Source organism: Dunckerocampus dactyliophorus, chromosome 7, assembly GCF_027744805.1.
Source record: "Dunckerocampus dactyliophorus isolate RoL2022-P2 chromosome 7, RoL_Ddac_1.1, whole genome shotgun sequence".
NCBI classification, from domain to species: domain Eukaryota; kingdom Metazoa; phylum Chordata; class Actinopteri; order Syngnathiformes; family Syngnathidae; genus Dunckerocampus; species Dunckerocampus dactyliophorus.
In genome coordinates, this window is record NC_072825.1 from 30,840,292 (window position 1) to 30,857,076 (window position 16,785).

Sequence of the window (16,785 nt, forward strand, 5' to 3'; positions counted from 1 at the left end):
ACAGTGTCGAACATTGAGTGTAAGATGACTAGTTAAACAGTGCGGAACAGTGAGTGTAAGATGGTTAGTTAAACAGTGCGGAACAGTGAGTGTAAGATGACTAGTTAAACAGTGTCCAACAGTGAGTGTAAGATGACTAGTTAAACAGTGCAGAACAGTGAGTGTAAGATGGTTAGTTAAACAGTGTCGAACAGTGAGTGTAAGATAACTAGTTAAACAGTGCTGAACAGTGAGTGTAAGATGGTTAGTTCAACAGTGTCGAACAGTGAGTGTAAGATGGCTAGTTAAACAGTGCTGAACAGTGAGTGTAAGATAACTAGTTCAACAGTGTCGAACAGTGAGTGTAAGATGGCTAGTTAAACAGTGTCGAACAGTGAGTGTAAGATGGCTAGTTAAACAGTGTCGAACAGTGAGTGTAAGATGACTAGTTAAACAGTGTCCAACAGTGAGTGTAAGATGACTAGTTAAACAGTGCAGAACAGTGAGTGTAAGATGGTTAGTTAAACAGTGCGGAACAGTGAGTGTAAGATGACTAGTTAAACAGTGTCCAACAGTGAGTGTAAGATGACTAGTTAAACAGTGCAGAACAGTGAGTGTAAGATGGTTAGTTAAACAGTGTCGAACAGTGAGTGTAAGATGACTAGTTAAACAGTGCTGAACAGTGAGTGTAAGATGGTTAGTTCAACAGTGTCGAACAGTGAGTGTAAGATGGCTAGTTAAACAGTGTCCAACAGTGAGTGTAAGATGGCTAGTTAAACAGTGTCGAACAGTGAGTGTAAGATGACTAGTTAAACAGTGTGGAACAGTGAGTGTAAGATGACTAGTTAAACAGTGTCGAACATTGAGTGTAAGATGACTAGTTAAACAGTGCCGAACAGTGAGTGTAAGATGACTAGTTAAACAGTGCAGAACAGTGAGTGTAAGATGGTTAGTTAAACAGTGCGGAACAGTGAGTGTAAGATGACGAGTTAAACAGTGTCCAACAGTGAGTGTAAGATGACTAGTTAAACAGTGCAGAACAGTGAGTGTAAGATGGTTAGTTAAACAGTGCTGAACAGTGAGTGTAAGATGGTTAGTTCAACAGTGTCGAACAGTGAGTGTAAGATGGCTAGTTAAACAGTGTCGAACAGTGAGTGTAAGATGGCTAGTTAAACAGTGTCGAACAGTGAGTGTAAGATGACTAGTTAAACAGTGTCGAACATTGAGTGTAAGATGACTAGTTAAACAGTGCGGAACAGTGAGTGTAAGATGGTTAGTTAAACAGTGCGGAACAGTGAGTGTAAGATGACTAGTTAAACAGTGTCCAACAGTGAGTGTAAGATGACTAGTTAAACAGTGCAGAACAGTGAGTGTAAGATGGTTAGTTAAACAGTGTCGAACAGTGAGTGTAAGATAACTAGTTAAACAGTGCTGAACAGTGAGTGTAAGATGGTTAGTTCAACAGTGTCGAACAGTGAGTGTAAGATGGCTAGTTAAACAGTGTCGAACAGTGAGTGTAAGATGACTAGTTAAACAGTGTCGAACAGTGAGTGTAAGATGGCTAGTTAAACAGTGCAGAACAGTGAGTGTAAGATGGTTAGTTAAACAGTGCGGAACAGTGAGTGTAAGATGACTAGTTAAACAGTGTCCAACAGTGAGTGTAAGATGACTAGTTAAACAGTGCAGAACAGTGAGTGTAAGATGGTTAGTTAAACAGTGTCGAACAGTGAGTGTAAGATGACTAGTTAAACAGTGCTGAACAGTGAGTGTAAGATGGTTAGTTCAACAGTGTCGAACAGTGAGTGTAAGATGGCTAGTTAAACAGTGTCGAACAGTGAGTGTAAGATGACTAGTTAAACAGTGTGGAACAGTGAGTGTAAGATGACTAGTTAAACAGTGTCGAACATTGAGTGTAAGATGACTAGTTAAACAGTGCGGAACAGTGAGTGTAAGATGACTAGTTAAATAGTGCCAAACAGTGAGTGTAAGATGGCTAGTTAAACAGTGCGGAACAGTGAGTGTAAGATGGCTAGTTAAACAGTGTGGAACAGTCAGTGTAAGATGGTTAGTTAAACAGTGTTGAACAGTGAGTGTAAGATGGCTAGTTAAACAGTGCAGAACAGTGAGTGTAATATGACTAGTTAAACAGTGCCAAACAGTGAGTGTAAGATGGCTAGTTAAACAGTGTTGAACAGTGAGTGTAAGATGACTAGTTAAACAGCGTTGAACAGTGATTGTAAGATGGCTAGTTAAACAGTGTTGAACAGTGAGTGTAAGATGACTAGTTAAACAGTGCAGAACAGTGAGTGTAAGATGGTTAGTTCAACAGTGTCCAACAGTGAGTGTAAGATGGCTAGTTAAACAGTGTCCAACAGTGAGTGTAAGATGACTAGTTAAACAGTGCGGAACAGTCAGTGTAAGATGGTTAGTTAAACAGTGCGGAACAGTGAGTGTAATATGACTAGTTAAACAGTGTCGAACAGTGAGTGTAAGATGACTAGTTAAACAGTGCCAAACAGTGAGTGTAAGATGGCTAGTTAAACAGTGCCAAACAGTGAGTGTAAGATGACTAATTAAACAGTGTCGAACATTGAGTGTAAGATGACTAGTTAAACAGTGCGGAACAGTGAGTGTAAGATGACTAGTTAAACAGTGCAGAACAGTGAGTGTAAGATGACTAGTTAAATAGTGCCAAACAGTGAGTGTAAGATGGCTAGTTAAACAGTGCGGAACAGTGAGTGTAAGATGGCTAGTTAAACAGTGCCGAACAGTCAGTGTAAGATGGCTAGTTAAACAGTGTCGAACAGTGAGTGTAAGATGGCTAGTTAAACAGTGCCAAACAGTGAGTGTAAGATGACTAGTTAAACAGTGCGGAACAGTGAGTGTAAGATGGCTAGTTAAACAGTGTTGAACAGTGAGTGTAAGATGGCTAGTTAAACAATGCGGAACAGTGAGTGTAAGATGACTAGTTAAACAGTGTCCAACAGTGAGTGTAAGATGACTAGTTAAACAGTGCCAAACAGTGAGTGTAAGATGACTAGTTAAACAGTGCGGAACAGTGAGTGTAAGATGGCTAGTTAAACAGTGCAGAACAGTGAGTGTAAGATGGCTAGTTAAACAGTGTCCAACAGTGAGTGTAAAATGGCTAGTTAAACAGTGCCAAACAGTGAGTGTAATATGGCTAGTTAAACAGTGCGGAACAGTGAGTGTAAGATGGCTAGTTAAACAGTGTTGAACAGTGAGTGTAAGATGGCTAGTTAAACAGTGCCGAACAGTCAGTGTAAGATGGCTAGTTAAACAGTGCGGAACAGTCAGTGTAAGATGGTTAGTTAAACAGTGTTGAACAGTGAGTGTAAGATGGCTAGTTAAACAGTGCAGAACAGTGAGTGTAAGATGGCTAGTTAAACAGTGTCCAACAGTGAGTGTAAGATGGCTAGTTAAACAGTGCCGAACAGTGAGTGTAAGATGGCTAGTTAAACAGTGCAGAACAGTGAGTGTAAGATGGTTAGTTAAACAGTGTTGAACAGTGAGTGTAAGATGGCTAGTTAAACAGTGTCCAACAGTGAGTGTAAGATGGCTAGTTAAACAGTGCCAAACAGTGAGTGTAATATGGCTAGTTAAACAGTGCGGAACAGTGAGTGTAAGATGGCTAGTTAAACAGTGTTGAACAGTGAGTGTAAGATGACTAGTTAAACAGTGTTGAACAGTGAGTGTAAGATGGCTAGTTAAACAGTGCGGAACAGTGAGTGTAAGATGACTAGTTAAACAGTGTTGAACAGTTAGTGTAAGATGGCTAGTTAAACAGTGCGGAACAGTGAGTGTAAGATGGTTAGTTAAACAGTGCCGAACAGTCAGTGTAAGATGGCTAGTTAAACAGTGTCGAACAGTGAGTGTAAGATGGCTAGTTAAACAGTGCCAAACAGTGAGTGTAAGATGACTAGTTAAACAGTGTCGAACAGTGAGTGTAAGATGGCTAGTTAAACAGTGCCGAACAGTCAGTGTAAGATGGTTAGTTAAACAGTGCTGAACAGTGAGTGTAAGATGACTAGTTAAACAGTGTTGAACAGTGAGTGTAAGATGGCTAGTTAAACAATGCGGAACAGTGAGTGTAAGATGACTAGTTAAACAGTGTCCAACAGTGAGTGTAAGATGACTAGTTAAACAGTGCCAAACAGTGAGTGTAAGATGACTAGTTAAACAGTGCGGAACAGTGAGTGTAAGATGGCTAGTTAAACAGTGTCGAACAGTGAGTGTAAGATGGCTAGTTAAACAGTGCCAAATAGTGATTGTAAGATGACTAGTTAAACAGTGCGGAACAGTGAGTGTAAGATGACTAGTTAAACAGTGTCCAACAGTGAGTGTAAGATGACTAGTTAAACAGTGCAGAACAGTGAGTGTAAGATGGTTAGTTCAACAGTGTCCAACAGTGAGTGTAAGATGGCTAGTTAAACAGTGCGGAACAGTGAGTGTAAGATGGCTAGTTCAACAGTGTGGAACAGTGAGTGTAAGATGGCTAGTTAAACAGTGCGCAACAGTGAGTGTAAGATGGTTAGTTAAACAGTGTTGAACAGTGAGTGTAAGATGGCTAGTTAAACAGTGCTGAACAGTCAGTGTAAGATGACTAGTTAAACAGTGTCCAACAGTGAGTGTAAGATGACTAGTTAAACAGTGCAGAACAGTGAGTGTAAGATGGTTAGTTAAACAGTGTCGAACAGTGAGTGTAAGATGACTAGTTAAACAGTGTCCAACAGTGAGTGTAAGATGGCTAGTTAAACAGTGCCAAACAGTGAGTGTAAGATGACTAGTTAAACAGTGCGGAACAGTGAGTGTAAGATGACTAGTTAAACAGTGCGGAACAGTGAGTGTAAGATGGCTAGTTAAACAGTGTTGAACAGTGAGTGTAAGATGACTAGTTAAACAGTGTTGAACAGTGAGTGTAAGATGGCTAGTTAAACAGTGCGGAACAGTGAGTGTAAGATGACTAGTTAAACAGTGTCGAACAGTGAGTGTAAGATGGCTAGTTTAACAGTGCGGAACAGTGAGTGTAAGATGACTAGTTAAACAGTGTCCAACAGTGAGTGTAAGATGACTAGTTAAACAGTGCAGAACAGTGAGTGTAAGATGGTTAGTTCAACAGTGTCCAACAGTGAGTGTAAGATGGCTAGTTAAACAGTGTGGAACAGTGAGTGTAAGATGACTAGTTAAACAGTGTCGAACAGTGAGTGTAAGATGGCTAGTTAAACAGTGCGGAACAGTGAGTGTAAGATGGCTAGTTCAACAGTGTGGAACAGTGAGTGTAAGATGGCTAGTTAAACAGTGCGCAACAGTGAGTGTAAGATGGCTAGTTAAACGGTGTCGAACAGTGAGTGTAAGATGGCTAGTTAAACAGTGTCCAACAGTGAGTGTAAGATGGCTAGTTAAACTGTCCAACAGTGAGTGTAAGATGGTTAGTTAAACAGTGTTGAACAGTGAGTGTAAGATGGCTAGTTAAACAGTGCTGAACAGTGAGTGTAAGATGACTAGTTAAACAGTGCCAAACAGTGAGTGTAAGATGGCTAGTTAAACAGTGCCGAACAGTGAGTGTAAGATGGCTAGTTAAACAGTGCCGAACAGTGAGTGTAAGATGACTAGTTAAACAGTGCGGAACAGTCAGTGTAAGATGGCTAGTTAAACAGTGCCAAACAGTGAGTGTAAGATGACTAGTTAAACAGTGCGGAACAGTGAGTGTAAGATGACTAGTTAAACAGTGCCGAACAGTGAGTGTAAGATTGCTAGTTAAACAGTGTCGAAGAGTGAGTGTAAGATGACTAGTTAAACAGTGTCCAACAGTGAGTGTAAGATGGCTAGTTAAACAGTGTCCAACAGTGAGTGTAAGATGGTTAGTTAAACAGTGTTGAGCAGTGAGTGTAAGATGGTTAGTTAAACAGTGCCGAACAGTGAGTGTAAGATTGCTAGTTAAACAGTGTCGAAGAGTGAGTGTAAGATGACTAGTTAAACAGTGTTGAACAGTGAGTTTAAGATGGCTAGTTAAACAGTGTCCAACAGTGAGTGTAAGATGACTAGTTAAACAGTGTTGAACAGTGAGTGTAAGATGGTTAGTTAAACAGTGTCCAACAGTGAGTGTAAGATGGCTAGTTAAACAGTGTTGAACAGTGAGTGTAAGATGACTCGTTAAACAGTGTTGAACAGTGAGTGTAAGATGACTAGTTAAACAGTGCCAAACAGTGAGTGTAAGATGGCTAGTTAAACAGTGTTGAACAGTGAGTGTAAGATGGCTAGTTAAACAGTGCGGAACAGTGAGTGTAAGATGACTAGTTAAACAGTGCAGAACAGTGAGTGTAAGATGACTAGTTAAACAGTGTTGAACAGTGAGTGTAAGATGACTAGTTAAACAGTGCCAAACAGTGAGTGTAAGATGGCTAGTTAAACAGTGTTGAACAGTGAGTGTAAGATGGCTAGTTAAACAGTGTTGAACAGTGAGTGTAAGATGGCTAGTTAAACAGTGCAGAACAGTGAGTGTAAGATGACTAGTTAAACAGTGCAGAACAGTGAGTGTAAGATGGCTAGTTAAACAGTGTTGAACAGTGAGTGTAAGATGGCTAGTTAAACAGTGTTGAACAGTGAGTGTAAGATGACTAGTTAAACAGTGTTGAACAGTGAGTGTAAGATGGCTAGTTAAACAGTGCAGAACAGTGAGTGTAAGATGGCTAGTTAAACAGTGCAGAACAGTGAGTGTAAGATGACTAGTTAAACAGTGCAGAACAGTGAGTGTAAGATGGTTAGTTAAACAGTGCAGAACAGTGAGTGTATGAACCACATCCTGACCAAAGGCCCTGGCAGAGGGGCGCTGCAGATGGAGGCATGATAAGGTCCTCATGGAACTCACCAAATGGGTGGAACAGCAGCGAGTCAAAGCCAACAACAAGCAGGCCCAACCGCCCGAAGCCATAACCTTTGTGAGGGAAGGGGACAAGGCTCACAAGACCATCACGTCGGCCACGAACCCACCTTTTATTTTACAGTGTGCTTCCGACTGGGAACGTGGACCTGAACAGGGCGCTTCTCTTCCCACAGGACCCTGGGTCCTGGGAAGAGAGGCCCAACTGAAGAAAGCCAAATACCAAGTGGTGGCGGCATGGCTCAAGTGGAAGGGTGGTCGTCCCCCAACCTGAAAGGTTGCGGGTTCAATCCTCCGTCCTCGCGTGATCATGTTGAAGTATCCTTGGGCAAGATACTGAACCCCCCAGTGTGAAGGTGGAAAAGTGCTATACAAGTGAAAGAGCATTTATCTGATCGATGACGCGGTTTTAAAAGGGTGGCACGCAACCATCTTCCCTATTGAAGTCGGCTAAAATCGTCACTTCCTCCAGAGGAATCCAAAGAGCTGAAGATAGCCGCCATGGACGTAGCTGCAACAGCCCAGTCCAGCTCAAGACAGCTGTGGCTGCAGAGAGCCCACGGTTGGAACCCCTCTGCAGGGGTCAGTCTTTGCTGCCCCACTCAGTCGAGGTGTACAGGTTAAGGGGCGAAACATCCCTGCTGATGTGGGACTGGGGTTTTCAACAATGTGGATGCTCCAAGGAATACCATCTTGAAAGAAGATCTGTATCACCATACTTATAGTATACCATACTCATCTTCTGGCAGACTTGTCAATTTTAAAAAAAAGCACAGAGACTGAGTCACCAGCGCGTGGGATCCTCTGTATGGGCACTCGCTTCTGCGGAATGAAACAGACCACTTTCTTACACGCCACGTTTGGCCCTACAATAATGTACGAAAACCCAGGTACCGCTGTATCTTCATCAACAAACGTATAAGTGAACAGTTTAACAATATATACAGTCGGCCCTTATATTGCGGTTCGAACGTCGCCCCCTGACTCTATCGTGGTTGTCCAAAAAATAATTAATAAATGATCACAGTTTTGTGGTTGACTGATTGATATTATTAGTAAGAAACATATTGAAAGACAAGTTATATGTATCATTGTGTTCACGAGGCATCAGTAATGTTATGAGACATGATGTTTGATTCAATTACGTTTCACATAGGCCACAGGTGTCAAACTCAAGGCCCGGGGGCCGGATTTGGCCCGCCATATCATTTTGTGTGGCCCGCTTAAGCCTTGAAATAATGCATGTCAAAAGGACACTTCTTTAAATATTATTTTTTAAAATATTTGTATAAATATTGTAATTTCGTTATTAATATTCATTTTGTCCTTACTTTTTTAAGATTGATTTTTCATTATTTTACTTTTACATTGTTGTAAAATTATATATACATTATTATATTTTTATATGTATGCTGGAATTTAATTTTTTTTTACTTAATATAAAGATATTTGAATAAGTACAAATTTGAATATATACAAAATATTTTTACAATATAAAAACTTAATATTAAAAACATATTTTTACAATAATGTAATTAACATTTACCGTTATGTTTACTATAGTTAAAATATTAAAGCAAAAGCAAAATTAATATTCCTAACAAAAAAACTTAAACAAGTATATTTTTTAAATCAAAAAGACAATCTTTATTGCTAAATGTATTTGTTGTCAATATTGACAGAAAACCAAATTTTTTTGTTGTCAAATCCAATTTAAAATAACTTTTTAAATTAGTTATTATTCATGTAATCATTAATTATTAACACATGTCTAAAATAGAATTATAAAAAGTGGCCCTCCGAGGATAACCATAACTGCGATGTGGCCCACGGTGACAATGAGTTTGACGCCCCTGACATATGCCATGGCTGAGACGGACATGCCATGGCTGAGATCGAATGAAAAAAAAGTTCTCCTCTCATTCTGTGTGGAAGTGGTAAGTTTTGGGCTTCTTTGTCCTCCTTCCCCGCTCCGTTTGAAACACTTTCTTAAGTTTAGAAATCTTAATGTGAGGGGCGATTTGTCCAACTTTGTTTGACGGTCCTTGAATGCACCTTCTCCCGTTCTCACACGCTACACAGACACAGAGAAATTCACACAGACTACTGTAGTGTATTTTCCCCTTTTTCGTTCACCTCATATTTGGTTCCAAATGCTGATACTGTGTGGTAATGCACAAAGGTAAGATTGGATGACCTTATCGGGTGCTCATGTGCATATTTGTGGTCCACAACCTCTCTGAAAAACAAGTCCAGGCTGGTACTGGTGGATGGTGGGTCTGTATTCATTTTGTGCTTTAATTTGCTGTTGTTCCTGACTTAGTTTTACACAATACATAATAAATAATATCAATTAGATCGCTATAATGTACGTATGTTTTTTATTGATGTGCTGATGCCTTGCTAGAGCGACGCTAATGCTAGCGCTGCTAGCTCTTCAACCATGGTCAGATTAACATAAACTCCGGCATAGATGTCCTCGGCTATGCCTGCCGTTAACTAGCAGCTCGTACACAAATTTTAGCTTGCATTCGTTAGGTACCGCTTTAGAAATGACAATAAAAAAGAACCGGCAGTGCTTCAGTACCTTCTCTCTTCTCTCTGACAAGTCGACAATGACGTACTCCGTGAGAATATAGTAGATACAAATAATTTTGGTCTTGTTGCGAGAGTCATCTGCCAGGGCTTTGAGGCTAAACTTATCAATGAAAATACCCTTTTCTTTCTCCATTTCTGCTCAATATTTGCCCCCGCTTGGAGCTGCACGGTCACGGCCGCTCCCGCATTCTATGGCGTCGGCCGAGGGTCAAACAGGACGTGAATCGCTTGTCAAAAATGCCATTAAAGGAAACTTCAGTAACTTTGACAGCCCTAATAACAATATTAATTAATTGTAATTAATAATATACGATATATAATATTCTATTGTGTTGTGCAGGAGACACGTTGTTTCAGATGGCCGAGGTCCACAGACAGATCCAGGTGCAGCTGGAGGACGTGGTAAGAAGGAGGGCGTACACGTGTCCATTGTAGACATGAATGACACATGAAGCAACATTGTTCTTTTCTGTGTATGTGTGTTTTGGCCGTCCGTCATACAGCTCAAGTTGTTTCATTCCGAGCTGCTGGCCCAGCTGGAGCAGAAGCTGGAACTGGACATCAAATACCTCACAGTAAGTCAGCCTGAGGACGCCACAGCCGACACATGCCTCGCACCCAAGCTGAATACACAAGGAAGCATTCCATTTCATACTTGATACAGAATAGTGATTCACATACAGCAACGATACAGCAACAACATAAATATAAAAGAATATATTATTATTCATCTATCTAGCAGTACTGTATATTTCATTCATTGAACATTATAATCATTGAGCATAATAACTTGTACTTAATGTGTGCATTATACAATGCTTTTGTCAGATTGTTATTCCAATGGGTACTGACTTATTCATTCATTTTTAATTTTGTCCTTTATTGATGAATTATAGTTATTCTTTTGTCATATACTCATATTATTGACTGCGCCTTTTTTAAATACAATTTTTGATTTTAGTTTTAAAAATGTTTTCCTCCACTCCTATCTATTGCTTGTAAAAATGTTAACTCATTCAATACCAGCCATTTTTCAAAAGACAGCTCTTTTGGCGGCCATTTTAGACCATTTTAACTGATCTTTCAAGAAACACACAATATTGTGTTCTATGGCTACATGAACATGGAACCTACCAAAAGACAGTTTAGACCAGGGGTCTCAAACTCAATTTCACTGGGGCCCAGTGGAGGTAGAGTCTGGGTGAGGCTGGACCGCATCAAGTATTGGGAGTAGGGCTGGGAATCTCAGGGTACCTCACGATACGATACCATTCACAATACATCCGTGTGATAACACCACTGTTAGTTCAGTGTTGGTGTTTACTTGCTCCTGGAAGTATGGAAGTAACACTGAGCTTGGCCGGATGTTGCGGGCTGAAGTTACACTACTCTTCGATGTCCAGTCGCGGGCCGCAAGATACGATTTGGTGGGCCGCAAATGGCCCGCGGGCCGCCAGTTTAAGGCCCCTGGTTTAGACCCTCAGAAAAAAAAGTTTGTTTCTACCTTTTTCCGTTCTTTAGTAATCAGCAGTAGAACTTAGGTAAGTTTCAGGAAAATATCAGTTCCCCACTATAACACAGGGAGAAAATCAGCTACATTTCAAGCATGACTTTCACTTTGAAATATGGTTTATGCTTTTGTGACAGCTCAAATATCTAAACAACTATACCAACATAAACAACACAAAAAAGGGGTTGTTTTACATCAAAATAACAATTTATTTACAAATATAACACCATCAACTATTTACAGTTTTCACATTTGAAACTAAACAATGTGTGTGCGCGCGCGTGTGTGCATGTACATGCATTAAAATTTCCCTACAATGAGCTACACCCCTGCTCTTCCACTTCCTCCTTGCTGTCGAGTGTGTTTGTACTTTTTATTTTATTGGTTTATTTGACAGAGACAGTGTACATTTGTAAAAATTGCATTGCTGAAAATGCACCAGAATTAGCCAAAAGGCTATTTTTCATGTGATGTCCCCGGACAGATGTTAAAAAGTAGTTACATGCAAATGATCCATGCCAAGCTGTTATCAAATGCACAATTATGGCTTAAAACTGCTCTAAAAGTGACATCCATTAGTGTGCAGTTGCGTTATCACCTCTTTTTGCCTCTCACACAAAAAACATAAAAGACGTATAAATACGTCTTAGGTATCGAATGAGTTAATAGACCATGACCGTATTTGAAACTGAGTGGTTGTGGCTTCCCTATGCTAGTTCTTTCATTGGTCTATAAGGCAGTTATGAGTCGGCTCATTAACTTTTAGAGGGATTATCAGCCTGACGAACACCAGCCAGACGTCACACTGTTAAATTTGATAACATTAAAAATAGCTCCGATAACTGATCCTTTAAAAAACATTTTAAATGCTCCAATGAGGCGAGATTACCTGTACTGTGCGGGTGAGCGAATCTGGCGCTCCTTTTTTCTCCTGCCTTTGACATGAACAGCCTTTCATAACGTCCGCTGAGCTCACTTGTAAACAAACGTTCACTTTCCAAGGAAGACATTTTGCGTGCTAATGGTACCAAATGCTCTGCACACAAAAAACCTTATCAGCCACTTGAAATGCCAGCATCACTGCGTTTGAAAAGTGCAAAAGGTTTGCTAGAGACCTCCGTGGCATCACGCCGGCCGCTCGGAGCGTGTGCCCGAATACAGTGCACCTTGCTGAGCCACAGCAGGTGGCTCCTCCCGCTCTATACTTTGGTTCTCCCGATCGTAGTGATGCGGCAGTAGTGATGTCATGATATTTGATTAGGACAAATCAACAGGTACAGTTGGTCAAATACAAATTTGTTCCAGTCCTTCAGTTGATTTTCAACAGGGCGGTCGGAACCCCAAAGTGGGACATGGAGCCGTTTTCAGCAGGTCGCAAATGTTTGCCCGGACAAAAAATAATATTAATGTACTGACCCAACACCTTGCGTTCTGTGCTATTCGGGTAACTTTGTCAAGCTTGAGTGGGGACTAAATTTGCTGTCATCGCTGTAGCTCATGTTGTGTTGCAAACAGTCCGCAATTTGGCTCACCGCTCGTCATCGAGGGGTGATGGCGAGGCCCACAGCCAAACCCGGTTGAGAACCACTGCTTTAGCTTCTGCCTCAGGCCGGGTGCCAGAGGTCCGCACGGTACGAATGGCCTCGTGTGAGTACGCCATCTGCCTCCATTTGTCCTCCTTCAGGCCACATTGAAGAAGTACCAGAATGAGCGGCGGTCCAAATCCGAGTCCATTGAGCGGTACCAGGCCCAGCTGAAGAAGCTGCGTAGGAAGAGTTTGGGCAGCCGTCACCCCAACAAGTATGGAGATAGAGAGATGCAGGCAAGTGCACCACACAACTCATCTAACGTCTCACACAGATTCCAGCTGGCTGGCTGGGTATTTGTTTGTGACAAATATTCATGAGCTTATTTGCATCAGCTGATTGTTAGCAAGCACTTGTGTTCATAATGAGAAGACTGAGAGGGTTTGTTTGCTTCATATGGAAGTCAGGCAGCAAGTGTTATTTTGGCGAAAAGGTCAACAGGAAGTGATGTCACACGTGTTATTCTTCACACATCACAATGTGTTCTTAAGGTCACTGTGGCCCCGTGTGTGTTTAGTGTGCTGACTTTTCCATCTGACTCTGTCCTCAGTTTGTGGAGCTGATGAGTCGCCGCCAAGTGGAGCTGGACACACTGGTTGCTACGGGTTACAGGTCCGCGCTGACCGAGGAGAGGAGGCGATATTGCTTCCTGGTGGACCGACAGTGTTGTGTGACCAAGCTGCTCATCAACTACCACTCCAAGGTGCCTTGCAGCTCCTCCACCAAGGAACACTGCACACTAGCTACTCCGACATTAGCTTCCTGGTTAGCAGCCATTTCGTGTCCCTGCAGCACAAGAGTTGTATTGCGGGAATTCATTTGTCGCCGTCGGGTCTGGAACCAATTAACCGCTTTAAACGAGGGACGACTATACACCACAGTCAAGCTTTTACGGTCACGGCTCTTGTTGGGTACAGTAAGGGAACAAAATGAAAAACGTAAAACTGATTAGCTTTAATGATTTTTTAAATAAAACATAAAAAACCAGGAGAAGTGGAAGAGGTGACAAGAAAGTCTTGGCTTTCCTCCTGAGACTGCTGCCCCCAGTGACCTAGACCCGGACCCGGATTAGCAGATGGACGGATGGAAACATAATAAAACTGCAAACAGCTGACAGGGGTCAACTGCCCCCCCCCCAGTGTATACACTGTGTGTATACACAGTCGTCCCTCGTATATTGCGGTTAATTGGTTCCATCCCCAGCCGCGATATTTCTGCTAAGTAGGATTCCATATTAATAAATTGAATATTTTCATAGTTGGAGCATAGAAAAGTTTCAAAACTTTCTAAAAACGTCTTTCAACATTATTAGAGCCCTGTAAACATGAAATAACAGCCATACACTTCATTAATATATAGGACAGCCGGTCCAACATGAATCTGCCATACATAGACGTACACTCCGACAATACTGCTAGCTTTGTTCACACTACATTGTGCACCGCTTGTGCACCGGCTACGGGATCTCTGAACACAAGAGACGGCTGCCGCTTTAACAATAGCAAGCTACCTAACTAACTAGTTAGCCTCCAATTGATTTATTCCAACACTTAGGAATAGGTTTGAAACGGAGTAGGGAAGAAGGACAAAGTAGGAAGCCAAAAACTTAACACTTCCACACGAAATGGGAGGGGAACTTTTCCTCACAGTATGTCAGACTGGCTGCAAGTTAAGGTAATGTCATGTAGAAATGTCTCATCAATGTAACATTACTGACACCCCTTGACCAGAATACTACACATGACTTGTCTTTCAGTATTTCTTGACTAATAGGCCATAGTCATCCACGAAAAAGTGATCATTTATTAAGTCATTAATTTTTGAAAAACTGCAGTAAAATTATATCATAATATATATATATATATATATATACAGACCCTTTCCAAAAAATTAGAATGTCATGGAAAAGTTGTTTCATTTCCATAATTCCATTCAAAAAGTTAAACTTTCATAGATTATAGATTCAGGGCCCACAATTTAAACGATTTCAAGTGTTTATTTGTTTATTTTTACATAATTTGGGCTTCCAGCTCATAAAACCCACGAAAACAGGAATTCAAAAAATTAGAATACTGTGAAGAAATCACCATTTACTTCTCAGTTTTTGCAGGAAAAAAAAGAAAGAAATTAGGATCACATCAAATCAATTAAAATATGGTACTTTCAAAACGATATGTCAATCTTCAATACTTGGTTGGGAATCCCTTTGCCTTAATCACTGCCTCGATGCCACGTGGCATTGAAGCAATCAGCCTGTGGCATTGCCTGGGAGTTATGGAAGCCCAGATTTCCTTGATGCTTGCTGTCAGCTCTTCTTTGTTGTTGGGTCTGGTGCCCCTCATTTTCCTCTTGAGAATACCCCATAGATTCTCAATGGGGTTTAGGTCCGGTGAGTTGGCTGGCCAGTCAAGCACTGTGATGGCATGGGCATCAAACCAGGTTTTGGTGCTTCTGGCGGTATGGGCAGGGGCCAGGTCCTGCTGGAAGATGAAATCTGCATCTCCATACAGATCCTCAGCAGAAGGAATCATGAAGTCCTCTAAAACATGCTGGTAGACTGTTGCGGTGACCTTGGATTTAAGAAAGCAGAGTTTACCAACACCTGCACCGGACATTGCACCCCAAATCATGACGGACTGTGGATATTTCACACTGGACATCAGGCAGCTTGGGTTCTGTTCCTCACCCGTCTTCCTCCAAACCCTTGGACCTTGATTCCCAAATGAAAGGCACACTTTACTTTCATGGGAAAAGAGGACCTTGGACCACTGGCCAACAGTCCAGTCCTTCTTCTCCTTGGCCCAGTGGAGACGCTTCCTACGTTGGCTCAGGTTCAGAAGTGGCTTGACCCGAGGAACCCCACAGTTGTAGCCCATCTCCTGGATGCGTCTGAATGTGGTGGTTTTTGAAGCTGTGACTCCCGCCTCATTCCACTCTTTCTGGATCTCTGCCAGATTCTTGAATCTTCCCTGTTTGATAATCCGCTGAAGCCCACGGTCATCTCCTTTGCTGGTGCATCTTCTCCTGCCACATTTTGCCCTTCCTCTAGACTTTCCATTGATATGCTTGGACACAGCACTCTGTGAACAACCAGCCTCCTTAGCTATGAACTTTTGTGGCTTACCCATCCTATGGAGGGTATCAATGATGGTCTTCTGGCCAGTTGTCATGTCTGCAGTCTTCCCCATATTGAACCCAACTGAGACAACTGAACCCAACTGAAGCAATTTAATGACACCTGGGGAAGCCTGTGCAGGTGATTTGACTTTAGTAGATGATTAGTGTGTGACACTCAGTTTAAAACATTCATGCCCTGCAAAATTTGGGCTGATTTCTTCACAGTATTCTAATTTTTTGAATTCCTGTTTTCGTGGGTTTAATGAGCTGGAAGCCCAAATTATGTAAAAATAAACAAATAAACACTTGAAATCATTTAAATTGTGGGCCCTGAATCTATCATCTCTGAAAGTTTAACTTTTTGAATGGAATTATGGAAATTAAACAACTTTTCCATGACATTCTCATTTTTTGGAAAGGGTCTGTATATGTGTATATATATATATATATATATATATATATATATATATATATATATATATACAGTATATATATACAGTATATATATATAATATCATAATATCATAATATATAACATAATAACTTTAATAATAAATTGTGCAGACTTTGTTGTACATTTTGTACATTAACTCATTCAATACCTAAGACGTATTTATATGTTTTTATACAGCCGAAGGCCCGATCCCAAGGACTTATTTATACGTCTTTTACGTTTTTTTGCGCAAGAAACAAAAAGAGGTGATGATGCAACTCTCCACAAATGCATTTCATTCACTTTAGAGCAATTTCAAGCCATAAAAACGGCCACAAGGTGGCAGAGGTGCATTTGATAAGAGCTCGGCATGTGAATTTGAGTGGAAAAAAAACACATGACAGGAAGGAGGAAGTGCGAGAGCATGGAGGAGTGTAGCGTGCCGAAGGTTACACATTGTAGTGAAATTTTAACGCATGCATACATGTGCATGCACACAGTTCAGTTCCAAATGTGAAAATTGTAAATAGTTCATGGTTTTATTTTGATGTAAAATAACCAGTTTTTGTGTTGTTTATGTTGGTATAGTTGTTTAGATGTTCACAAAAGCATAAAATATTTGTGTCAAAGTGAAAGTTATGCTTGAAGAAAAGCTATTTTTCTC

General features: G+C 41.0%; 1 protein-coding gene across 1 annotated transcript in view; it reads left to right on the forward strand.

The window, feature by feature from the left end:
• zgc:158689 (uncharacterized protein LOC791177 homolog) overlaps positions 1-16,785 on the forward strand; it is a 42,928-nt gene that overhangs the window by 13,411 nt on the left and 12,732 nt on the right. Inside the window, exons 5-8 of the mRNA XM_054782504.1 lie at positions 9,816-9,877; positions 9,979-10,050; positions 12,670-12,807; positions 13,122-13,274. Of these exons, the coding sequence (XP_054638479.1) occupies positions 9,816-9,877; positions 9,979-10,050; positions 12,670-12,807; positions 13,122-13,274 (425 nt within the window). The remainder of the gene's footprint in view (positions 1-9,815; positions 9,878-9,978; positions 10,051-12,669; positions 12,808-13,121; positions 13,275-16,785) is intronic.